The sequence below is a fragment of the Anomaloglossus baeobatrachus genome, chromosome 2 (assembly GCF_048569485.1).
Source record: "Anomaloglossus baeobatrachus isolate aAnoBae1 chromosome 2, aAnoBae1.hap1, whole genome shotgun sequence".
Lineage (NCBI taxonomy): Eukaryota > Metazoa > Chordata > Amphibia > Anura > Aromobatidae > Anomaloglossus > Anomaloglossus baeobatrachus.
The window spans coordinates 743,612,317-743,639,751 of NC_134354.1; the positions used below are offsets into that span (position 1 = coordinate 743,612,317).

The following is a 27,435-nucleotide window of genomic DNA, read 5'->3' on the forward strand; positions in this document are numbered from 1 at the left end:
CTGATCTGCAGGCAAGATGTTATAGAGCAGAATGAGGTGAGCAAAGCAATATACATTTTTTGTGGGATATGTTTGAGTGAAACATATTTGAGTCCGGTAGGCGGTGCTGCTCAGTGATTTGACAGTCTTCCCTGTACGTCTGTGCATGCAGATAGCTTTCAGTCACTATGTAGTACCGCCTAATCGACGCAGTCTGTTCCTGCAAACCTACATATCATTCTGCTCAGCTTCTTCTTTATACCAGGCTGTCCGCAGATCAGCACTGTGATGGTTCCCCTTAAATCACCAGATTTTTCTATTCCTCGTGATACCAGCATAATGCAGAGACATAGACCCTGATTCCAGCGATGTGTCCATTCTTGGTCTGCTTGCTGTCATTTTGATAAATTCACTGTGTTCTTTGCTGCAGTTATTTGAATTTGGCGTTGTATACCCTGCCTTCATCACTAATTGGCAGCTTTCTACCGTGTCCCCAGAAAGCTGTCAATAATTGTTGGGGGCAGGGTTATATAGAGCTCATGAATATGTTGGACTACCTGGCACCAAGACAAGTAGTCCTCTAATGATAATCTTCTGCTGATTAAACAGTGATTGTATCAACATTGCAGTAAGCAGCCCAGTAAGTGACACATTGCTGGAATCAGAATCTCTGCCCCCTACGTTATGCTGCTCTCAGATTAGGTGGCAAAAACCTGGTGACAGATTCCCTTTAACTGGATGTTTATGAGAAAGGAAGCAGGAAATTTGGAGCCATGCATCCCCCAAAAATTAACCCTAACTCCATTTTATTTACATTCATTAATGTATGTAGAGTCTCCCTACATTGGAAAGTTTAGACCATGTTCACATGTTGAGTATTAGGTGAGTTTTTTACCTCAGTAGTTGTAGCCAAAACGAGGAGTAAGAAATACAGCAGTGGAGCCTGTGTTTCTATTATATTTTTCCACTCCTGGTTTTGACTTAGAAATACTGAGGTAAAAAACTCACCAAATACTCAGTGTGAACGTGGCCTTAGGCCGGTTTCACACATCCGGCTTTTTGCCGTTTTGCCGGATGCGGCGCTCTCCCGTACAGTTAATACAGTACAATGACAGCGCTGTAACTTCCGGGTCACATGCGCCGGTCACATGACAGCATGTGACCGGCGCTTGTTGCCTTACCCGGCCTTATTTATTTCTTTTTTTACTGATAGTTTATCCTTTGCTGCGACTAGTAAACAAGCACCACAGCCTCTTTAAAGGGAATCTGTCGACAGGTTTTTGCTATGTAATCTGAAGTTAGCATGCTGTAATGCTTAAAGAGAACCTGTGACCAGGATTGAGCACTATAAAGTAAATACGGGGCCATAATGGCGCTGTGATGCTGAGTAAATTGACACCTGCAGTGAAGAAATCCGATCTTGGGTTGCTGAATAATCTTCCTCTAAACTAGTGTTCGTGATGACGCCATCCGTGCATGGGGCAGGACTTGGGGTGAGGGTCTTCTCCCCCCTCCACCTGCCTTCACTGATTATTTTGTGACCTGCCTCCTTTTTTAAATTTAGCGCTGCTGCAACGATTGCAGTTCACAGTGGGATTCTGCTGGTCTTAAGTAAAATGGCACTGGATGATGCGCATGCGCAGGCCAAGGTTTTATCTCAATTACCTCTTCTTCACCTGTATACTGCTATATACTGCTGACAGGTTCTTTTTAACACACATTTCAGGGATGTGTTACTACACTGTGTACTGTTGTTTACCTGCAAACTTTGTCATTGGTGGACTAACATCAGTTAGAGGTCAGGTAGTTCGGCACGCACCTTAGGCCTAAGCCACACGGCGAGAAAAACAGTGCGAGTGGAGTGTGATAAAACATCGCATTCCACTCGGACCAATATTAGCCTGTGTGTCAGCGCACATGAGCGATTATTTTCTCAGCCCTAATCGGACCGAGAAAACAATTGCAGCATTCTGCCTGTGTAATGCGAGACTCTTTCTCTCGCACCCATTCAAGTCTATGGGGCGAAAGAAAAATCGCACTGCACTCGCAGTACACCGGTGTAACGCGAGTGCAGAGCGAGAATGGCAATAGCTGGCTACGGAGGAGAGAGGGAGATAAATCCCTCCTCAGTGCCGGCCCGTCCCCTGCAGCTGAGGTTTGCTCGCACTGTCGGACCTCAGTCGCAGGGATACTAGCATGACACTCTGCTCTGCTGTGCTGCCAGCGTGAGCTGAGTGTCATGTGATGATCGCACTAGTGCCCCGTGTGGCCCCGGCCTTACTGTGATTAACAGCTTACTCTCTATAGACATTGTACATACAGAGCCTGGTGTGAGCGGGGAAGATTTTTCAGCTCTGCTGCATTTGCTAAATCTGAAAATTGTGTCAGAACGGCTGCAGCCAATAATTTAAGTGATACATCATTGGATTCAGGGTCTCAGATGCTGCTCTCAGATGAGATAGCAAAATCTGTCAGCACTACAGATTCCCTTTAAAATGTAACCATTGTTTTAATTTCATAAATCAATAGTAGACATGAAAAGAAGCAACTTTGTGATCTATGTTATCATAGAAATTAGCTTTTTTTTCCTCCTTCTGGACTGATCATTCACTCTCCATTTATATTCAGTGAAACCAGACTTTCCAATTACTGATATAAGAGATGACCGTTGACGGGTTCAAAGGAACCTGCCCTCAAATGCTCTTAGCCTGCAGATGTGGGATTAATCCGCAGGTTAATAGCACTCCAAAGCTGTCTGGCTGCTGTACAGAAAGCGCAGCTACCAGGAAAAAATTAACTTTATTCCTCCTGGGAGCTGCCGGCCTTCAGTCATAGAGGTGTGGCTGGCGCAGCTACAATCGGTACACAGTGAGCAGCGGCTGTAACCACACCCCGGGAGTTTGCCTTGCACGGATGCACTGTAGAGCGAGCGGTCAAAGGGATAGGGTGTGATTACAGCTGCTGCTCACTGTGTACTGAGCAGTGACTGTAGCTGCGGTAGCTGCACCTCTATGACTGAAAGCCGGCGGCTCCCAGGAGGAATATTTTTTTTTTTCTCCTAGTATCAATGTTATCCAGATTCCACCAGTACCCTAGTTATGTATTATTAGAGCACAGACAGAACCTCTGCTTTGCTTTCAGGACCCTGGAAAAGTTGAGTCACAACTATAGGACTCCAAAATATTGCAATGTAGTTGTTTCTGAATTTTCTCAAAATTCGCTGAAACTCGGCATATAGCTATAATATATCGAAGTTTATATAGCTGCATCCTGTATAAATAATTCTGTGCAAAAGAATATATAAATATATGAGGTATTGGTAGGTAATATTACCATCTCCCTTTGCACCTGTGATGTCTCCATTTAATGGAGGTCTTGCTGCATCCTGGCAGTGCATTAGTCTTTTTGGCCTGGGCAGTTTACATCTTCTGCCATTAGTCTGTGAGTTTTTGCTTAACTTGTGGAGGTTTTTATTCCTCTTTTTGGTGTTTTTTAAATGTGTGTGTTGTGCGGTATGTGCGTATATTTATGTATGCCGCGGTGTTTGTGTGTTGGGTGTTGTGTGTGTGCGGCGTTGTCTGTGTGTGTGGGTGTCTGTGTATGGCGGTGTTTGTGGTTCCCAGTGTGTGTGTGGTGTGTTGTGTGTGTGTGTGTGTGTGTGTGTTGGGGGGAGGTGTGCACCTCCCATCGTGCCCCATCCCCCATGCTGCGCACTCCCCATCGTGCTCCATCCCCCATGCTGCGCACTCCCCATCGTGCTACATCCCCCATGCTGCGCACCCCCCATCGTGCTACATCCCCCATGCTGCGCACTCCCCATCGTGCTACATCCCCCATGCTGCGCACCCCCCATCGTGCTACATCCCCCATGCTGCGCACCCCATCGTGCTCCATCCCCCATGCTATAATAGTTCTCCTATTATACTCAGAGAGGAGTATAATAGGAGGACTATAATAGGAGGAGTAGTCCTGGGGGGAGAGGAGTATAATGCCGGCTCCCTGCACATGTGTACCGGGAGCCGGTGTACACTGGTAACTATGATACACATCGGGTAACTAAGGGACCTTAGTTACCCGATGTGTATAATGGTTACCAGCGTACACCGGCTCCGTCACGATCCCAGCAGCGCAAGGTTATGTCTGGCGATGCGTGCGGAGGGCCGGGGCGAGCGGCCAATCCATGCGGAGGGCGGGGCCAGGCCGAGGCGAGCAACCAATCCGTGGGGGGGGCGGAGCCGAGGCGAGTGGCCAATCCGTGTGGGGGGGCAGGGCCATGGCGAGCCCAGCGGCCAATCAGCTTTGTGTCACCGTAAGGACACAATTTTGGAGCAAGACAGACAGACAGACAGAATAAGGCAATTATATATATAGACTAGAAGGTGGCCCGATTCTACGCATCGGGTATTCTAGAATTTACGTATTGTGTAGTTCATGTATGATTTTTGTTATATATATACAGTTAGGTCCAGAAATATTTGGACAGTGACACAAGTTTTGTTATTTTAGCTGTTTACAAAAACATGTTCAGAAATACATTTATATATATAATATGGGCTGAAAGTGCACACTCCCAGCTGCAATATGAGAGTTTTCACATCCAAATCGGAGAAAGGGTTTAGGAATCATAGCTCTGTAATGCATAGCCTCCTCTTTTTCAAGGGACCAAAAGTAATTGGACAAGGGACTCTAAGGGCTGCAATTAACTCTGAAGGCGTCTCCCTCGTTAACCTGTAATCAATGAAGTAGTTAAAAGGTCTGGGGTTGATTACAGGTGTGTGGTTTTGCATTTGGAAGCTGTTGCTGTGACCAGACAACATGCGGTCTAAGGAACTCTCAATTGAGGTGAAGCAGAACATCCTGAGGCTGAAAAAAATAGAAAAAATCCATCAGAGAGATAGCAGACATGCTTGGAGTAGCAAAATCAACAGTCGGGTACATTCTGAGAAAAAAGGAATTGACTGGTGAGCTTGGGAACTCAAAAAGGCCTGGGCGTCCACGGATGACAACAGTGGTGGATGATCGCCGCATACTTTCTTTGGTGAAGAAGAACCCGTTCACAACATCAACTGAAGTCCAGAACACTCTCAGTGAAGTAGGTGTATCTGTCTCTAAGTCAACAGTAAAGAGAAGACTCCATGAAAGTAAATACAAAGGGTTCACATCTAGATGCAAACCATTCATCAATTCCAAAAATAGACAGGCCAGAGTTAAATTTGCTGAAAAACACCTCATGAAGCCAGCTCAGTTCTGGAAAAGTATTCTATGGACAGATGAGACAAAGATCAATCTGTACCAAAATGATGAGAAGAAAAAAGTTTGGAGAAGAAAGGGAACGGCACATGATCCAAGGCACACCACATCCTCTGTAAAACATGGTGGAGGCAACGTGATGGCATGGGCATGCATGGCTTTCAATGGCACTGGGTCACTTGAGTTTATTGATGACATAACAGCAGACAAGAGTAGCCGGATGAATTCTGAAGTGTACCGGGATATACTTCCAGCCCAGATTCAGCCAAATGCCGCAAAGTGGATCGGACGGCGCTTCATAGTACAGATGGACAATGACCCCAAGCATACAGCCAAAGCTACCCAGGAGTTCATGAGTGCAAAAAAGTGGAACATTCTGCAATGGCCAAGTCAATCACCAGATCTTAACCCAATTGAGCATGCATTTCACTTGCTCAAATCCAGACTTAAGACGGAAAGACCCACAAACAAGCAAGACCTGAAGGCTGCGGCTGTAAAGGCCTGGCAAAGCATTAAGAAGGAGGAAACCCAGCGTTTGGTGATTTCCATGGGTTCCAGACTTAAGGCAGTGATTGCCTCCAAAGGATTTGCAACAAAATATTGAAAATAAAAATATTTTGTTTGGGTTTGGTTTATTTGTCCAATTACTTTTGACCTCCTAAAATTAGGAGTGTTTGTAAAGAAATGTGTACAATTCCTACAATTTCTATCAGATATTTTTGTTCAAACCTTCAAATTAAACGTTACAATCTGCATTTGAATTCTGTTGTAGAGATTTCATTTCAAATCCAATGTGGTGGCATGCAGATCCCAACTCGCGAAAATTGTGTCACTATCCAAATATTTCTGGACCTAACTGTATATAGATGTTGTTGTGTGTAGTTACCAAGTGTTTGTGTAGGGCGCTGTACATGTTCTGGGTGTTGTCTGGGTGTGGCGGGGGCTGAGAGCGGTGTTGTATGTGTGTTGCGTTGTTTGTGGAGCGCTGTGTGTCTGTAGCCTTGTGTGTGTGTTGCGCGGTTTGTGTGTGTGTAGTGTGTTTTGGGGGGAGGTATGTTTTGTGCAATGTGTGTGTTGTGCGGTATGTGCGTATATTTGTGTGTGCAGCGTTGTCTGTGTGTGTGGGTGTCTGGGTAGGGCAGTTGTTTGTGGTTCCCAGTGTGTGTGTGTGGTGTGTTGTGCAGTGCGCGTGTGTGTGTGTGTGTGTGTGTGTGTGTTGGGGGGAGGTGTGCACTTCCCATCGTGCTCCATCCCCCATGCAGCGCACTCCCCATCGTGCTCCATCCCCCATGCAGCGCACTCCCCATCGTGCTCCATCCCCTATGCTGCGCACCCCCCATCGTGCTCCATCCGCCATGCTGCGCACTCCCAAACGTGCTCCATCCGCCATGCTGCGCACTCCCAAACGTGCTCCATCCGCCATGCTGCGCACTCCCAAACGTGCTCCATCCGCCATGCTGCGCACTCCCAAACGTGCTCCATCCGCCATACTCCGCACTCCCCATCGTGCTCCATCCCCTATGCTGCGCACCCCCCATCGTGCTCCATCTCCCATGCTGTGCACTCCCAAACGTGCTCCATCCGCCATGCTGCGCACTCCCAAACGTGGTCCATCCGCCATGCTGCGCACTCCCAAACGTGCTCCATCCGCCATACTCCGCACTCCCCATCGTGCTGCATCCCCCATGCTGCGCACTCCCAAACGTGCTCCATCCGCCATGCTGCGCACTCCCAAACGTGCTCCATCCGCCATGCTGCGCACTCCCAAACGTGCTCCATCCGCCATGCTGCGCACTCCCAAACGTGGTCCATCCGCCATGCTGCGCACTCCCAAACGGGCTCCATCCGCCATGCTGCGCACTCCCAAACGTGCTCCATTCGCCATGCTGCGCACTCCCAAACGTGGTCCATCCGCCATGCTGCGCACTCCCAAACGTGCTCCATGCGCCATCCTGCGCACTCCCAAACGTGCTCCATCCCCCATGCTGCGCACCCCCCATCGTGCTCCATCCCCCATGCTGCACCAGCATCAGCCTCTCTACCCGCAGCATCAGCCTCTCTGCCCGCAGCATCAGCCTCTCTGCCCGCAGCATCAGCCTCTCTGCCCGCAGCATCAGCCTCTCTGCCCGCAGCATCAGCCTCTCTGCCCGCAGCATCAGCCTCTCTCCTCCCAGCATCAGCCTCTGTCATCCCAGCATCAGCCTCTCTGTCATCCCAGCATCAGCCTCTCTGTCCCCAGCATCAGCCTCTCTGTCCCCAGCATCAGCCTCTCTGTCCCCAGCATCAGCCTCTCTGTCCCCAGCATCAGCCTCTCTGTCCCCAGCATCAGCCTCTCTGTCCCCAGCATCAGCCTCTCTGTCCCCAGCATCAGCCTCTCTGTCCCCAGCATCAGCCTCTCTGTCCCCAGCATCAGCCTCTCTGTCCCCAGCATCAGCCTCTCTGTCCCCAGCATCAGCCTCTCTGTCCCCAGCATCAGCCTCTCTCATACCAGCATCAACCTCTCTCCTCCCAGCATCAGCCTCTCTCCTCCCAGCATCAGCCTCTCTCCTCCCAGCATCAGCCTCTCTCCTCCCAGCATCAGCCTCTCTCCTCCCAGCATCAGCCTCTCTCCTCCCAGCATCAGCCTCTCTCCTCCCAGCATCAGCCTCTCTCCTCCCAGCATCAGCCTCTCTCCTCCCAGCATCAGCCTCTCTCCTCCCAGCATCAGCCTCTCTCCTCCCAGCCTACCCCAGCCTCAGCCTCCCCCAGCATCAGCCTCTCTTATCTCAGCCTCCCCATCCCAGCCTTCCCCAGGATCAGCCTCTCTCCTCCCAGCCTCCTCCAGCACGCCGTGCTCCTCTCCCGACACTCACAGATCCGATCGCATACACACACCCACACACACCCGATCGCATACACTCACACACACCCGATCGCATACACTCACGCACACACACATTGACGATATTGCACATACGCGCTCATACTCACAACATCCGGAGATACCACATGCTTCTGGCCATGTGATCCTCCGGCAGGTCCTGGAAGCTCACAGCACAATATCGCCGCCGAGAAGCAAGCGATATACCAGGATGTTGTGAGTGTGTGGATGCGATGTGATGTGTGTGTGATCTGATGTGTGTGTGTGTGTGTGCTGTTATGTGTGTGCGTGTGTGTATTTTCCGCCGCTGCAGGACCTTGATGCGCTGGTAACTATGCTAGCATGGTTACCAGTGCATCTCGTCCCCCGCTCGCACGGGAGCCCACACCAGCATACGCCGGCCAGCCCCAGCAATGCGAGGGTATGTGTCGGCTGGTTTGGCGGCGTACGCTGATGTGGGCTCCCAGGGGTACAGTACTCACCTGGTAGTCGTGGCTCCGTGACCGTGTCGGTTCGGGGAATGCGGGGGGGGGGGGGCGGGGCCAGAGCTAGCGTGCATTGCGTGAGGGGGGCGGGGCGTGGCCGAGTTGTCAATGCCTGCAGGGTGCCGGGGCGAGAGGCCAATCTGTGGGGGGGGCGGAGCCTGGGCGAGCGGCCGGCCAATCCGTGTGGGGGCACAGCCTGGGCGAGCAGCCAATCCGTGCGGGGGGCGGGGCCATGGCGAGCCCAGCGGCCAATCAGCTTTTTGTCATCGTAAGGACACAATTTTGGAGCAAGACAGACAGACAGACAGAATAAGGCAATTATATAGATAGATAGATAGATAGATAGTAGCTCGTGAGCAGGGCCCTCACTCCTGTTGGTATCTATTGTATTGTGTTACGCTGTAATGTCTCATATTGTCTGTACGTGTCTCCTCTGAATTGTAAAGCGCTCAGGAATAAGTTGGTGCTATATAAATAAAAAATATTGTTTTATCATTAAAAGAAACATGGACAAGATCACACAGTCTAAGTATAATAGAATATAATAGAAATCTATCCATACAAATCGGATGCTACTCGGATGTTCCCTGGGGGATACAATATATATATATATATATAATTTTTTTTTTGATTAAGCTCCCATAGAGTTGGGTAAGTCTCATATGAGACTCAGAAGAAAATGCATGCTGCAGTATGTACCTCACGGACATTCAGAATGGTGGAAAAAATTGTTCAGATGAACAGCCATATTGAATAACAAGGGTCAGTCAGTGTACTATCTGTGTCCTATAGCATCAAACAGCACATGTTGGATTTATTTGCTCATCTGCGTGAGTCATAGGACAGATAAGAGTCGCAAACTGTATCAGAACTAGCTCGCTGACTGATTCTCAGTTAACTAGAAAAAAGAGCCATGAAAAAATGTCTTTGAAAAATGTTACTTAGCAATTAAAGGTGGCCAAATTTACTTGTGCCCAGTTACCACGTCAAGGTGTAACTCTCATCTGGGTCCTACTCTAATTGCTATGCCTCTCTTGTCCAAACTGAATTATTATATGGGCTAGAATAGAACCTGCAAAAGGAATAGTTCAGTTTGGACAAGAGGCATAGCAATTAGAGTAGGACCCAGATGAGAGTAAAGGGCCCGTTACACGCTACGATATATCTAATGATATGTCGTCGGGGTTACGTCTTTAGTGACGCACATCCGGCCTCGTTTGACAAATCGTAGCGTGTAACAGCTACGAGCGACTGTGAACGAGCAACAATACTCACCTTATCATTGCTCGTTGACACGTCGCTCATTTTCAAAAAATTGATCGTCCTTCTGTGCGCCGGTTGTTCGTCGTTCCTGAGGCAGCACACATCGCTCCGTGTGACACCCCTGAAACGATGAACACAGCTTACCTGCGTCCACCGGCAATGCGGAAGGAAGGAGGTGGGTGGGATGTTACTGCCTGCTCATCTCCGCCCCTCCGCTTCTATTGGGCGGCCGCTGTGACGCCGAATGTCCCTCCCCCTTCAGGAAGAGGATGTTCGCCGCCCACAGCGAGATCGTTCGGGAGGTAAGTACGTGTGACGGGGGTAAACAACTTTGTGCGCCACGGGCAACAAATTGCCCGTAACGCGCAAACAAGGGGGCGAGTGCGATCGCACATGCGCATGATAAATCGTCCCGTGTAAAGCGGCCTTTACACCTTGACGTTGGTATCTGGGCACAAGTAAATTTGGCCACCTTTTATTTGCCAAGTAACTCATATTCTTCAAAGAAATGTTTTCATGTTTTCATAGCAGTAATGCGTATTCAGATTCCAATATTCACCATCTACATTCTTGTTTTTTTCTCCTTCCCTTTACTTAACTGCAACTGCTATTTTTGAAGATTCTAAGGGGTACTTTGCACGCTGCGACATCGCTAGCCGATTGTAGCGATGCCGAGCGTGATAGTCCTCGCCCCCGTCGCAGATGAGATATCTTGTGATAGCTGCCGTAGCGAACATTATCGCTATGGCAGCTTCACATGCACTTACCTGCCCTGCGACGTCGCTCTGGCCGGTGACCCGCCTCCTTCCTAAGGGGGCAGGTCGTGCGGCGTCACAGCGACATCACACGGCAGGCGGCCAATAGAAGCGGAGGGGTGGAGATGAGCGGGACATAAACATCCCGCCCACCTCCTTCCTTCCTCATTGCAGCCGGGACGCAGGTGAGGAGATGTTCCTCGCTCATGCGGCTTCATACACAGCGATGTGTGCTGCCGCAGGAACGAGGAACAACATCGTACCTGTCGCGAAATTATGGAAATGACCGACACTACACAGATCACCGATTTTGCGATCGTTTATCGGTGCTTCTAGACTTTACACGTTGCGACGTCGTTACCGGCGCCGGATGTGCGTCACTTTCGATTTGACCCCGACGATATCGCAGTAGCGATGTCGCAACGTGCAAAGTACCCCTAAGTTAACACATTTTGCAGTGAGTAATCTGCAGAAAGAATAAAGCATGTAAAAACCAAGCAGTGCAAAATGTTTAATGAAATATAATAGAAAAAATATTTTTAGTCCTGAATACATGCAAATAAGTGTAAAAAATTGGCAAAGGTGTTCATATCCTTTAAAGTTACAGGTCTGTATACAACTAAAGTGAGGTTATACAGAAGCTGACATGTAATTTTTTTTATATTAAACCGCCCCAAATGTGTGTTAAATAATGCAATGTGCATCACTAACATGTTTTTGTTTTTTTTCTTAAAGGGAACCTGTCACTAGAATTTTCGCTATTAAACTAAAAGAATCCCCTTCTGCAGCTCCTGGGCTGCATTCTAGAAAGGTTCCTCTTGCTACTGGCCCCTTTCAGACCTAAATAAACACTTTATAAAGTCTTACCTTTTGGTATGCTAATGAGCTTTCCTGGCCACGGGGGCGGGGCTGTATTGGGTCCGTTATTCTCTCTCCTGCCGTGCTGTTCGCCGTCCCCCAGTGTTCTTTGACGCATAGATGAGGCCGCCCACATCTTCCACAGTGCTCCTGAAGTCTCGCGCATGCCCAGTGGCACTATCGCAGGACTGAGCACTGTTCAAATCGCCAGCGCCGATGATCTTATTGCGCAGGCGCAAGATTATGGGCGGATACTTGGATTACGCTGGTGATGACATTGTCATCACCAGGGTCATCCAAGTAACCGCCCATAATCTCGCGCATGCGCAGTGGCACTATCGCTGGACAGCACTTTTCAAATCGCCAGCACCGGTGATCTTATTGCGCAGGCGCAAGATTATGGGCGGGTACTTGGATGACGCTGGTGATGACATTTTCATCCCCAGCGTCATCCAAGTAGCCGCCCATAATCTCACGCATGCGCAGTTGCACTATCGCTGGACATCACTTTTGAAATCGCGAGCACCAGTGATTTTATTGCGCATGCGTGAGATTATGAGCGGCCACTTGGATGACGCTGGTGATGACAATGTCATCACCAGCGTCATCCAAGTACCCGCACACAATCTTGCGCCTGCGCAATAAGATCACCGGCGCTGGCGATTTGAACAGTGCTCAGTCCCGCGATCGTGCCACTGGGCATGCGCGAGACTTCAGGAGCACTATGGAAGATGTGGGCGGCGGCCTCATCTATGTGTCAATCAACACTGGGGGATAACGAACAGCGCGGCAAGAGAGGAAATAACGGACGCAATACAGCCCGCCCCCGTGGCCAGAAAAGCTCATTAGCATACCAAAAGGTAAGAATTTATAAAGTGTTTATTTAGGTCTGAAAGGCCGGCCAGTAGCAAGATGAACCTTTATAGAATGCAGCCCAGGAGCTGCAGAAGGGGATTCTTTTAGTTTCATAGCGAAAATTCTAGTGACACGTTCCCTTTAAATTCCATATAATTATCTTGAAAAATGACGTTCTTTGCTTTGGTGAATGCAGTATATACCTTAGGTTTCAGTTATAGTTACGGAGCATGATTCTTTTTTGAACTTTGTCACCTCCAGCATTATAATTGATTACACCAGAGGTCCTTCATCAGCACTTCTCTGCTGAGCTCCACCAATGACGGTCAGATGATAGTGACATCAGCACAGGTCCTGCACCACCACTTATCTGCTGAGCTCCACCAATAACGGTCACGTGATTGTGACATCAGCACAGGTCCTTCACCACCATTTCTCTTCTGCTGAGCTCAGGAGTAATAATAATAATAATAATAATAATCTTTATTTCTTTAGCGCCAACATATTCCGCAGCGCTTTACAATTCAGGAGGATCATATACAAACAAGTAACAGTTATAGAAAATACAATATTTAGAGGGAAAAAAGGCAACCCTGCTCGTGAGAGCCTACAATCTACAATGAGATCGTGGGGGGGGGACAAGGTGCAAGTGCTTATTTACAATGACAATCCAGCCATCTCATGGGGGATAGATAATGGCTTCCTGGACCAGTTGGCCAGAACCTTGAGATGCATTTGGGTGCCATGGAGTTTGACGTGGGGTTATGTTGTGAGAAGTTGTAGAGGGACTATGTGAATTGAATCGGATTAGGGAGTGTGATAGGCCGCCCTAAAAAGATGCGTTCTTAGGGAGCGTCTGAGGCTGAGCAAGTTGTGATTTGTCCTAACTTCTTGGGGTAGAGCATTCCAGAGGATTGGTGCAGCTTGGGAGAAGTCTTGGATCCGGGAGTGGGAGGTTCGAATTAGTGTGGATGTTAGTCGAAAGTCATTTGCAGAGCGTAGAGAACGGGTGGGGTGATAGACCGAGAGGAGGGTGGAGATGTAGGTGGGTGACGCACTGTGGAGAGATTTGTGGGTGAGAACAAGCAGTTTGAATTGGATCCTGTGATATATGGGCAGCCAGTGCAATGCCTGGCACAGAGCAGAGGCATCCGAGGAGCGGTTAGCCAGATAGGTGACCCTGGCTGCTGCATTAAGGATGGACAGTAGAGGAGAGAGTAATCCATTATAATGGCGGGGGCGTTACTAAGTTAAAAAAAGAATCATGGCTGAACTTGAGTGACAGTGACTGATCCCAGCAAAAGCGCCGCCCCTATGACTAAAGCATATAAAGGCTTTTTTTTTTTTTAATAAGATAAATGCATGCATTTTTTTTTATTTTTATTTTTAAACCATGTTAGTGATGCACAATGTATCAACACATTGGGGGTAATTTATTATAAAAAACCCCAACCTGACAGGTTCCCTTTAAATGTAGAATAAAGCCGTATTGTATCATCCAGTGTTTATGTATACTAATATATAAGCCTGATAAATTTGTTGTGGTTGTTAAGTAAAAAGCATTTAATTTTTCCTTGTTTTTCTGTGTTCAGAACATCTGGAAATTACATTCATTATCCCAGGGGATATAATTGATGTCGATTTCACCTCATTAGGATAAACATCCAGTCGTTGTCGTCTTTTTCACAGATCCATAGGCTTGCATTGCCGATTTTGATCTGAAATTTAGATTAGACACGTGTCCGTGATTTTGTGTGGACCGCTATGTCCAAAAGAAAACACGGACACCTGAGCTACCCTGTAGACTGAGAATGAGTGCGATCTATGAAAAACACCGATAGAACTCTTATGCCAAAAATTATAAGCTGCGGCCACCACCACTGGGCTCTTATATACAGTATTCTAACATGCTGTATATAAGAGCCCAGGCCGCTGTATAGAACGTAAATATCACTCTATAATACTCACCTAAGGGGTGGGGCGGTGCAGACTGTTCGAATGGGTGTCTCCGTTCTCCGATACCGGCACCTCCATCTTTGTCCTCCTTCTTCTGAGGCCTAGGTGCATGACGAGTCCTATGTCATCCACACTAGCCGGCATTGAGGTTCTGCGCAGACGCACTACAATACTTTGATCTGCCCTGCTCAGGGGACAGCAAAGTGCGCATGCGCAGGACCTCAATGGTAGCTAGTGTGGATGACGTAGGACGCGTCATACACTCAGGCTTCTGAAGAAGGAGGACAAAGATGGCCGAAAGAAGAGGTGGCGGTACTAGAGAACAGAGACAGTCATCTGACCAGTCTGCACCGCACCGACCCTTAGGTGAGTATTATAAAGTGATTTTTATGTTCTACACAGCGGCCTGGGCTCTTATATACAGTATGTTAGAATGCTGTATAGAAGAGCCCACTGGTGGTGGCCACAGCTTATAGGCCCCAAATCTGGTGACCGGTTCCCTTTAACCTGCAGGTATGGGGTTAATAGCACTTTGAAAATACCCGGCTCCTGCACTTACAGAACCGCTGCCGGAGGAAATAAATTTTTATCACCCTCAGCAGCATTCGGCTCCCAGTGGTGCTGGCGTTGGCGTGGGTTCAGTCAGCGCTCTGGTTCTAGTGAGTGGCAGCTGTAACCATACCCCCGACACTGACTGACAGCCGCTCAGCATTGGAGTTGATCATTACAGCCAGCTATCAGTCACTGCGGAGGGCGGGGTTACAGCCGCCACTCACTATACATGGAGCGGTGACTGAACCTGTCCCGGCATCTCCCCTGAAGGCCTGAGGCTGCCGGGACTAGAACTTTAATTTCCTCCCAGCAGTGGGGCTCTGTGTGACCGCTGGGCAGGTTCAGAACGCTAGCTGCGGGTTAACCCCATATGTGCAGGTTAGTAGAATTTTTTCACATGACAGTTTCCTGTTAACATATGTGTATAGCACGTTTGTGAAACTCAGGACAATCCAACTAGTTTTTACGTAGAAGATGTTTCAAGAAATTGAGCGTTTCTTCGATGGTTTCTGTCCGCCGTTGGGTTTTTGGAGGTTGTCTCCTGCTTTATGTGACTTCTTTTTTACTGTGGTTTTCCAATTGTTTTTTGTACCCCATTGAATACTGAAGAAACTTCCGGCGTTTTTCTTAAAGGAAATCTGACACATGTTAAAAACAATATTAACCTGCAGATTACCCCCATATCTGCAGGTTAATAGCTTTTGGAACCTGAATGACACCTGCACATTGGGACTGTCAATAGAGAAATGGAAAACTTGGTGCACCAAAATGAATATAAGGCCTTTACTGTTCAGGCAGTCTAAAAAAAAGTAACGTTTCCACCCCTATATTTGGGTCTTCATCAAACACAACAGATTTTTGTGCAGGGATATGCCTTTCAGAGGATGATATTGTTAAAAATTCACCGTGACATATATAGATAATCAGACTGCTGTAATGTATATATGTAATGGTGTGGTATAGCACAGTGTCTTACACGCTGGGGAAGGGCGCCCTTCCTGATTTCTTTTCTTTTCTGTAGTCTTTTCTCTGCCCACCCGGAGAAACTTTTTTCCCCTCTCCACTGCAGAACTGCCTGCAACTTTTTTCTGCTCCTGCTATCTCCAAGGGCTGCTTCAGATGTCTGTGCAAATCTGTCCAGACATGGGCTGACCGCAAGTCTTCTGACCTGTGGTGACAACATCAAATCTATCTATGAGGCTGTGTTGCTCCGGTTGGGAGAGTTACAGAAAGTCTGTGCTTTGTGGTCTGTGCTTGGGTCGATTTTGCCCGGATGTCTTAAGTAGCCCTAACACTGAGAGAAGGGAGGGAAGAGCAGACAGCTGGAAGTAGCAGAGGGAATTCTGACGTTTCTGCAAACCTCTCAGTCCTGCAGCAGAGAAATAGTAGAACATTTTAAATGAAGACTATTTAGGAAGTTGCTTAATTTTACATTGAAGAAATTTATAATAAAACCCCTCAAATCTGTGTGAAGGTGAACCTGGTCTCCGTACCGTCCTGCTACATCACTGAACAATGTGTCTTCCGGCATTTTCAGCTTTATTTGTTCCCTTTACCCTATACATTTGGCTTGAAATGGAAGCATGATGGTTTTAGGGAAATGCAGGATGTACGGGGGATGTACAATATTAATGACTATGTAAATGTAGATGAAGGCCAATAGTAATTGAAGTTCACAGAATAGCCGCCACAGGAGAATGAGTTATCTTCTGTCTTCTTAACGCTCTTCCCTGCTAATTCTTTTCAGATTCTGCCGGCACCGGTCTATTATCGGGGAAATTGCTGAGGATTCTACGCTTGGATTGCTGAGGTGTCAACAATGAAGCACTTCATGAAGTGAGTAATCTCCTGTGTGTTTATGGTAACGGCGCCAGGATGTTCAAGATCCACCTGTGGCCTACACAGAATGGAGAAAGCCGCGAAGTGAGGTTAGGGGCACGTGCCATCACTCAGGCAGAACGCTTCATCCCAAGTTCTTTCCTTCCGTCGTTAAGAATTTAAAGGGAACCTGTCAGGTGCAATATGCACCCAGCACCACAAGCAGTTCTGGGTGTATATTGCTAATCCCTGCCTAACCGGCCCTTTATCTGGTAGCATAGATAAAGATCTTTATAAAAAGTATTTCTAAAGAGCTTTTATCATATGCTAATGAGTGCGGGGACTAGTCCCCTGGGCCTTACTTCCCCTCTAGTCAGCACCATTAGCATGTTAGTATGCCCACAGGGGTGTACTAACATGCTAATGGAGCCAACTAGCAAGGGAGGCAACACCCTTGGGACTAGTCCCTGCGCTCATTAGCATATGATAAAGGATCTTTAGAAATACTTTTTCTGAATATCCCTTTATCTATGCTAGTGTCTACAGGGACAGTTAGGCAGGGATTAGAAATATGTACCCAGAACTGCTTTTGCTTTAAATTTATGCAGATAAAGCTAAAAGAGATTGTCCAGATTAGACAAGCCATCATATAATCTTTATGGGAAGTCTAATTTTCAGGGTCCTCATCTCTTGCTCTCGAGGACCCTGACCAATCCTACATTATATACTGTAGACAACCTATTGATTTATATGTAATGTGTCTCCAGAAAATGGCTAATTGTTTGCATCAGACTTTTATGTTCAAAATATCTTATAAACCATGTTGATATATATATATTTTTACTCAAAGAATAAAGAAGTTTGCAATTTTCACACTGGCCACTTGGCTTATTTAATGTTCATTAGTAGCAATAGACAGACTCTGACCCTATGTGTTTGTATAGCATTTTTCTGAGCATGCTCTCACTTGGGTAAAGGTCATAGTACAGGAGGGGGAGGAGGTGTGCTGTAACATCAACTATTGTGAATGGTTAATCTGTGTTATCTACTGTATATAGAGGTGTTCACTCATTGTATAGGAGGGGAAGTAGGTGAGCTGTGATATCACTTATTGTGAATGGTGGATCCTGTGTTCTGTATAGTCATTGTATAGGAGGAGGAGTAGGTAAGCTGTGACATCACCTATTGTGAATGGTGGATCCTGCATTATCTACTGTATATAGAGGTGTCATCAGTCATTGTATAGGGGGAGGAGGTAAGCTGTGACATCACCTATAGTAAATGGTGGATCCTGTGTTATGTACTGTATATAGAGGTGTCATCAGTCATTGTATAGGGGGAGGAGGTAAGCTGTTACATCACCTATAGTAAATGGTGGATCCTGTGTAATGTACTGTATATAGAGGTGTTATCAGTCATTGTAAGGAGGAGAAGGTGAGCTTTGATGTAATCTAATGTGGATGGTAGATCTTGTGCTATCTAAAATATATATACACATTTGTATTTTGCTGCATTTTCGCATACATTTTTCATCTGAGTTTTCCTAGCGTTTTTGGACAGCAATTAATGCTATAGAGATAGATGATTGAGATGTATATATATATATATATATATATATATAATAGAGGTTATAGAGACATAGCTATAAACAGACAGAAATAGAGTCATACATACATATACAGTGCCTACAAGTAGTATTCAACCCCCTGCAGATTTAGCAGGTTTGATGAGATGCAAATAAGTTGGAGCCTGCAAACTTCAAACAAGAGCAGGATTTATTAACAGATGCATAAATCTTACAAACCAACAAGTTATGTTGCTCAGTCAAATTTTAATAAATTTTCAACATAAAAGTGTGGGTCAATTATTATTCAACCCCTAGGTTTAATATTTTGTGGAATAACCCTTGTTTGCAATTACAGCTAATAATCGTCTTTTATAAGACCTGATCAGGCCGGCACAGGTCTCTGGAGTTATCTTGGCCCACTCCTCCATGCAGATCTTCTCCAAGTTATCTAGGTTCTTTGGGTGTCTCATGTGGACTTTAATCTTGAGCTCCTTTCACAAGTTTTCAATTGGGTTAAGGTCAGGAGACTGACTAGGCCACTGCAACACCTTGATTTTTTCCCTCTTGAACCAGGCCTTGGTTTTCTTGGCTGTGTGCTTTGGGTCGTTGTCTTGTTGGAAGATGAAATGACGACCCATCTTAAGATCCTTGATGGAGGAGCGGAGGTTCTTGGCCAAAATCTCCAGGTAGGCCGTGCTATCCATCTTCCCATGGATGCCGACCAGATGGCCAGGCCCCTTGGCTGAGAAACAGCCCCACAGCATGATGCTGCCACCACCATGCTTGACTGTAGGGATGGTATTCTTGGGGTCGTATGCAGTGCCATCCAGTCTCCAAACGTCACGTGTGTGGTTGGCACCAAAGATCTCGATCTTGGTCTCATCAGACCAGAGAACCTTGAACCAGTCTGTCTCAGAGTCCTCCAAGTGATCATGAGCAAACTGTAGACGAGCCTTGACATGACGCTTTGAAAGTAAAGGTACCTTACGGGCTCGTCTGGAACGGAGACCATTGCGGTGGAGTACGTTACTTATGGCATTGACTGAAACCAATGTCCCCACTGCCATGAGATCTTCCCGGAGCTCCTTCCTTGTTGTCCTTGGGTTAGTCTTGACTCTTCGGACAAGCCTGGCCTCGGCACGGGTGGAAACTTTCAAAGGCTGTCCAGGCCGTGGAAGGCTAACAGTAGTTCCATAAGCCTTCCACTTCCGGATGATGCTCCCAACAGTGGAGACAGGTAGGCCCAACTCCTTGGAAAGGGTTTTGTACCCCTTGCCAGCCTTGTGACCCTCCACGATCTTGTCTCTGATGGCCTTGGAATGCTCCTTTGTCTTTCCCATGTTGACGATGTATGAGTGCTGTTCACAAGTTTGGGGAGGGTCTTAATTAGTCAGAAAAGGCTGGAAAAAGAGATAATTAATCCAAACATGTGAAGCTCATTGTTCTTTGTGCCTGAAATACTTCTTAATACTTTAGGGGAACCAAACAGAATTCTGGTGGTTTGAGGGGTTGAATAATAAATGATCCTCTGAATAAACTTTTCACAATTTAAAAAAAAAAAAAGAAATACCATTCTTTTTGCTGCAGTGCATTTCACACTTCCAGGCTGATCTACAGTCCAAATGTCACAATGCCAAGTTAATTCCGAATGTGTACACCTGCTAAATTTGCAGGGGGTTGAATACTACTTGTAGGCACTGTAATAGCACAACCTTCCTCCCCCGTTATATAATAAAATTGCACCCAGTGGAGCTTATTGGACAGTTTTATATGATTCATGAAAAAAACCACGTGCGGTCACCTCTTTTTTTGTAACCAGCAAAGGTAAAGCAGACAGCTGGGGGATGGTATTATCAGGCTGAGAAGATCCATGTTCATTTGGTACTTTTCAACCTAAAAATAGCAGCCTGCAGCTGCCCCAGAAGTGGAGCATCACATTAGATGCTCCAATTCTGGCACATCACCTCGCCTCTTCCCGATTGCCCTGTTGCGTTGGCAATCAAAGTAATGGATTTTGGGTTTTATGTCAGCTGTGAATTGTCCCAAAACACAGCGACATCTAGCCCTGGTTTTAGAAATGGAGAGATGTGTATCAGACACCCCCATTAATGACCCAGTAAGTAAAAAGAAAAAAAAACATACAGACAAAAATACTTTATTTAGCATATGTTTGTTCCCCATAAATAACATGGGATGATGAACTATACACAACTGATCTATTTATCTAAAAATAAAATATCATGGCCAAAAGCAATCTATATGTGGTAATATAGAGCCATTATATAATAGAAATACGACCTCATAAAATAAGGGAGAGGGGTTCTACTAATTTATCAAGGGGATGGATTGACACAATTCCCAAGTGACCTACCCATTTGATTACAGCAATCCCCAGCGACGAACCTCTCACTTGTCCTTGGTCTATGGGAATTTTGCACAGAAAACAGCAAAACAGTTGGCATGAATTTTTCAACTATACCTTTTTTAATGCTTGAGATCTTCTATACTAGAGCATTGTTTCTAGTACTCTGCATTATGTATGAATAAAATGGCGACTAGGTGTTACCATGACCCCAAATCTCGTCGCTGGGTGTTGGGTGTTCTCACTAGGCTGATACTTTTTTTCAAATCAGCACTTCTCAAAACGACAGCTCTTCTACATGGGCAACCTCTTGCTCTTCTGGCCTTTGCTCTTTGCATCCCTCACTTGGAAACTCTTCCACGCGAGCCATCTCGGGCCCTTCTGGTATCGCTATCAGCATCTTACACTGGGTAACTCTCCCTCAAGAGATTCTCTAGGCTTTTTGTACTCAATGTATCACACTGGGTAACTTACATATGAGCAACCTCTGGCATTTCTGTCCTTTGCTCTCAGCATCTCACACTGGGTAACTCATCCATATGAGCAAACTCTGGCTATTCTGTCCTTTGCTCTCAGCATCTCACTCTGAGTATCTCTTAAAAATGAGCAACCTCTGGCTTTTCTTTCCTTTGCTCTCAGCATCTCACACTGGGTAACTCATCCATATGAGCAACCTCTGGCTATTCTGTCCTTTTGTTCTCAGCATCTCACACTGAGTATCTCTTAGATATGAGCAACCTCTGGCTTTTCTGTCCTTTGCTCTCAGCATCCACCTCTGGGTAACTCATCCATATGAGCAACCACTGTTTTTTCTGTCCTTTGCTCTCAGCATCTCACACTGGGTATCTCTTACATTTGAGAAATCTCTAGCTTTTCTCTCCTTTGTTCTCAACATCCCACACTGGGTATCTCTTATGCGGGCGTCACACGGTACGATCTATCGTGCGATCGCACCCGCCCCCGTCGTTTGTGCGTTACGGGCAAATCGCTGCCCGTGGCGCACAAAGTTGTTAAACCGCCGTCACACGTTCTTACCTGCTGAGCGACCTCGCTGTGGACGGCGAACATCCTCTTCCTGAAGGGGGAGGGACGTTCGGCGTCACAGCAACGTCACACAGCCGCCGGCCAATAGAAGCGGAGGGGCGGAGATGAGCGGGACGTAAACATCCCGCCCACCTCCTTCCTTCCGCATAGACGGCGGGAGCCGCGGGACGCAGGTAAGCTGTGTTCATCGTTCCCGGGGTATCACACGGTGCGATGTGTGCTGCCCCGGGTACGATGAACAATCGGCGCAAAGAAACATAAACAATTTTTAAAAATAAGCGACGTGTCAACGATACACGATTTGTAAACTATTTGCAAACGTTCAGCGTCGCTCGGAGGTGTCACACGAAACGACGTCGCAAACGATGCCGGATGTGCGTCACGAAAACCATGACCCCAACGACATATCGCACGATAGATCGTCTCGTGTGACGCCCGCATAAGATATGAGCAACCTCTGGCTTTTCTGTCCTTTGCTCTCAGCATCTTACACTGGGTATCTCTTACATATGAGCAACCTCTGGCCTTTCTGTCCTTTGCTCTCAGCATTTTACACTGGGTATCTCTTACATATGAACGTCTGACTTTTGTCATTTGCTCTTAGCATCTCACACTGGGTATCTCTTCCACATGGTGATACTCTGGCTGGTCTGGCCTTTAATCTCAGTTCTTGCACTATTCTGCCCCACGTTTGGCTGGCACACTCCATGTTTAGCCATTTGACTTTTCAGACGATCACATGAACTTTCAGGTCACTCTCACATAGGGGCGGATATCCATCCCTAGATCATGGGTGATCGTTTTTCCTCTCTCTCCCTGTATAGCCTGTTAAGATGTTTAGGTAAGGTGGACTACAATTGCCCAAACCAACATACTTTTGAGAAGTTCTGTCACTTGTCAGTCATTCCCAGATAACTGCACCATTCACCATTATCCGTCTTGGCAACCACACGTGACTCCACGCTGACTTACATAGCATGGGAACAGAAATGGCTTGCATAAGATAATATAAAATACATTGTAGCCGTTACGTCCCCCTAAATAAAAAACCCTCACCTTATGGCTAGATTCAAACAACCATATTTTATCTATCCTTAAAAAACAGTCCGATTAGGCTAATCCAAATCTGATCAGTGGGATCCATTTTTGGTGGAGAACAACAAAATAAAGGTTACTCTATTCCCTCCACTTAGTCCCTTAAAATCGGACCTCACTCGGATTTTTTTTTCACGTACCCCCAGACTTGGATGGCTGAGGGCCATAATATTCTCAGTGGCAAATTGTGAGATGCTTTTTTTTCCTATTAGATCACTTGATCCAAAGATATAATAAAATCAGATGTTCACTGCCTCATTGGTCCAAGTGTGATCCAATTTGTGGACGGATAGCACTCTGACCGAACATACAGTTGTCTGCGTGAGCCCTACACATGAGAGTTGATTCTCTTAGGGTCTTTTCAGCCCCATTATAAAACCATTGTGAACAAAGATTTTCACAGCATGCCATACCAAGACGTATATTTCTGTAGGGTGCTTTCACAATGCGTTGTGGCTCCTGTTCAGTGGTCCCATCAAGGCTTACTTCTGAGCCCCCTGCAAAACAGGATTCAGCCGATGGGGCCATTGACTATAATGCTGCGCGTGTGCTCTGTCGTGCACCATTTTCGGAGTATAAGCCTACTGGAGGAGGACACCCAGATGCAGTAAACCTTGTGCTCTGTCATGCACTGCTTTCGGGAGTAAGCGCCTGCTGGAGGTGGACACGCAGATGCAGTAGACCGTGTGCTCTCTCTTGCACTATTTACGGGGGTATACGTCTACAGGAGGCGGACACCCAGACATAGTAGACTGTGTTCTCTGACGTGCATCATTTTCTGGGGTATACACTTACTAGAGGCCAACACTCAAACCTAGAAGAGCTTGTTCACTGTTGTGCACCATTTTCGGGCATATATATCTACTGGAAGCCTGCACCCAGACCTAGAAGACGTTTTCTGTTGTGCACCATTTTCGGTCATATACACCTACCACAGGCGAACACCCAGACATAGTAGACCTTGTTCACCGTAGTGCACTATTTTCGGGGTTTTACAAGTACTGGAGGCGGACACTCAGATGTAGTAGACCTTATTGTCTGTTGTGCACCATTATTGGGCATATATGCCTTCTGAAAGCGGACACCCAGACGTAGTAGACCATGTTCTCTGTCGTGCACCATTTTCAGGGGTATACGCCTACAGAGGGCCAACACCCAGACCTAGAAGACCTTGTTCTCTGTTGTGCACCATTTTCGGTCATATACACCTACTAGAGGCAAACACACAGAAGCAGTCTACTACGTCTTTGTCTCTGCCTCCAGTAGGCGTATCTGACAGAAAATAGTGCACGACAACAGAGAACACTGTCTACTACGTCTGGGTAGAGAAAGGTGACTCCATCTGCGCCATTATAGTCAATGGCCCGTCGGTGTATAGGTCCAAATCCTGTTTTGTAGGGTGTTCGGACATTAGCCCCTATGGTACCACTGAAAGGGGGCCAAAACGCAGTGTGAAAGCGGCCTCACACACTTTTCGTAAATTATGCAGCTTGATCTGATCCATACTTTGTATTTTCTGATATGTATGATGTTCTACAGATGCTGTAATCAAAATAAGGCTTCAGATGTAATAAAGAGCCCCCCAAAACAATACGGCAGTCAGTGTTTAGTAATTAGGCCCATCCCAGACCCGGTAACACTGATGTGTGCACCGATGAGAAGGTATTTGTTAGATGAAGAGAATATGCAGGCAGCACAATCCTCTTAGCGCCGCGCCCGTCGTCGTGATGAATCTGATGAAGAGGACGGGAACGTTATGTTGCCATGGAGATCCTCTTGCAGATTCCAGAGGTGAGAGCCGGAGATAGCTGCGTGCAAGAGGGAGCGAGAAAAAAAATAAACTTATCCAAATCACCAGAGGCGCATACATCCACACACGAAGCAGAAAAGACATGTCTGCGACAAGGACGGATCCTAAATGGGGCTCACGTAGTGGGGCTAGAAATTAGTATCAAACTTATGGATAGTAGGGCCTTCATTGAGGCCTAATTTTTAAAGGCGGTTTCCAATATTAACTGGGTATGAGGTGACCGTGAGTCCTATCAGTGGAGAAGCAAGCGACGGTGAGATCTCTGTATATTATGGCTAAAATATGAGATGTGTCTGAATAACCGTCAGTTTTTTCCATTCGCAAGTGAATTTAGACCAGTCCAGGGTGTTTTTTTCTGCTTTCTTTGCATTGACCATCTTTGGGGATAATTTTGGGTTCTTAAACTCTAAAAAACATAATTGCACTTGGGTCACATTACATTTTTTGCATCGTTTGGCTTTTATAGACTCTTCCTCTGCACATTCAGTTTTAATGTGAACCATGGCCATAAATCATCAAGAGTGCAGCTGACTCGCCCCAGGGCTTTAGGGTACTCTGTCCCGGGCCTTGTATTCACTGGGACGTATCACGGGTGGCCGTTGCCCGGTTCCGTGACCCTGGGGGTCGCTTGAAAAGGGGAACTTTGTACAAAGGAAAAAATAAAAAAAAGAGTTTTCGTGACGCCACTTGCGGTATGTGATTATATGTATTGAGCCGCCGCTGCAAAGTCTCTCTCTACTGGGGCTGGTGGTGTTGGGCAGCTTGGATATTATGGCTCTCCGCAAGTAGAGCTGAGCCCCAAGGGAGGATGATGGTGGCTCTAGTATTGCGATGCAAACGTATAAGAAGCATTCAGACAACACAGGGGCTGCTGTTTAACGTTTTCTTTACTCACTGGTTTGGAGTTGATGCTGGTTTCTTCCAATCCGGCATTCCCTTTGTCCGAAGTGCCGGTGTAGTGACCTGGTGGGCTTTACTTCCTTATACCCGTCTGTAGATGGTGGGTCCCCGTGGCTTGATGCGTTTTGGAGTCCCCCTCCTGTTGTCACCGTCTTGGCCCGTATGGCAGGCAGCTTGAACCTCTTGGGTCGGACCTCTGTCCCCGTTCCCAGGTTCCCTCTTTGCTGCTGTGCCCCAGACACTAAAGTCGATGAGGGCCTTGATGGTCCCCTCACCGGGCAGATTACCAGGTGAGCTTGTAGCATCCTCCTGAACTAGGGCTCTGTACCCCGTCGTGCTTGGTCCAGTGAGTACCTGCACTGTACTCTCCCTGGCAACCGTACTCCTTTTACTCCATAAGTCACTTTACACTCTCCGTCTGTGTACTGACTTCTGTCTAACCCACTTCTGTCTGACAAGATGTCCGTCTCCCATCACTTCACTGACTACCCCCTCCTCCTCCCTGGTCTCTAACTAGTGGATTGGCTGCGTCCCGACCAATGGGCGGCCATCCATCAGCTCCATCTCTAGCCTGTCACCCAGTCTGGGGAAGAGGGCGTGGATTTGTGTGTGTGTTGTGTTACCAGCACTGGTCTTCCAGGAATCCAGGATTAGATGTAGTACTGTGGCACCTGACACTCAGTGCACCAAACAGCTGCGAAAAAGATAGATAAATTAGTAACAAACTCCCTGCTGACTAAGTGATAGTGCAAAAAGCCAATGGGAAAAAAATGTTATCCCAATTACATGCTTTAAGTAAAAAAAAATAAAATTAAAAATGTCCCCAAAAGTGGCAACCTCATTATCTGTGGTTTAGAAGTCTAAAGAATTTTTACTTGATAGATTTGGGGCATCTTTTTTGATGCATAAAAAAATGGATGTGCACTTGTTTTGATGGGAATGCGTGTTTGGATATGGATTGTGTTTGGATGGGGATGGTACAAGCAAGACTGGTATATGGCAATTTTGGAAAAAAAGAACAAAAGTGCATGCGCCATAAGCATCATATATCCCCTACTTTTAGTATGAACGCTGGGAATCTGACCTCTCCCTACTAGTGATGCTCCGGTGCTCAGTACTGGTAACTAGTAATGAGTGAGCACTACCATGCTCGGGTGCTCGGTACTTGTAACTAGTGATGAACGGGCACTATTATGCTCCGGTGCTCGGTACTTATAACTAGTGATGAGTGAGCACTACCATGCTCGGGTGCTCAGTACTGGTAACTAGTAATGAGTGAGCACTACCATGCTCGGGTGCTCAGTACTGGTAACTAGTAATGAGCGAGCACTACCATGCTCGGGTGCTCAGTACTGGTAACTAGTGATGAGCGAGCACTACCATATTCGGGTGCTCAGTACTGGTAACTAGTAATGAGCGAGCACTACCATGCTTGGGTGCTCAGTACTCGTAACTAGTGATGAGGGAGCACTACCATGCTCAGGTGCTCAGTACTCGTAACTAGTAATGAGCGAGCACTACCATGCTCAGGTGCTCAGTACTGGTAACTAGTGATGAGCGAGCACTACCATGCTTGGGTGCTCAGTACTGGTAACTAGTGATGAGCGGGCACTACCATGCTCGGGTGCTCAGTACTCGTAACTAGTAATGAGCGAGCACTACCATGCTCGGGTGCTCAGTACTCGTAACTAGTGATGAGCGAGCACTACCATGCTTGGGTGCTCAGTACTGGTAACTAGTGATGAGCGAGCACTACCATGCTTGGGTGCTCAGTACTGGTAACTAGTGGTGAGTGGGCACTACCATGTTCGGGTGCTTGGTACTCGTAACTAGTGATGAGCGAGCACTACCATGCTCAGGTGCTCAGTACTCGTAACTAGTGATGAGCGGGCATTACCATGCTCGGATGCTCAGTACTCGTAACTAGTGATGAGCGGGCACTACCATGTTCGGGTGCTCGGTACTCGTAACTAGTGATGAGCAAGCACTACCATGCTCGGATGCTCAGTACTCGTAACTAGTGATG

The 27,435-nt window shown here is 46.9% G+C and overlaps 1 protein-coding gene across 3 annotated transcripts in view; it reads left to right on the plus strand.

Moving 5' to 3' along the window:
- The window catches only part of ELMOD1 (ELMO domain containing 1), a 174,514-nt gene that overhangs the window by 77,087 nt on the left and 69,992 nt on the right, over positions 1 to 27,435 (plus strand). For 2 of the 3 annotated variants that reach the window (XM_075337431.1, XM_075337433.1), the window contains exon 2: positions 16,561 to 16,649. In XM_075337431.1, the coding sequence (XP_075193546.1) occupies positions 16,633 to 16,649 (17 nt within the window). In that variant the 5' untranslated portion in view covers positions 16,561 to 16,632. Of the gene's footprint in view, positions 1 to 16,560; positions 16,650 to 27,435 lie in introns of those variants that run through there. The other variant, XM_075337432.1, reaches the window with a different exon arrangement.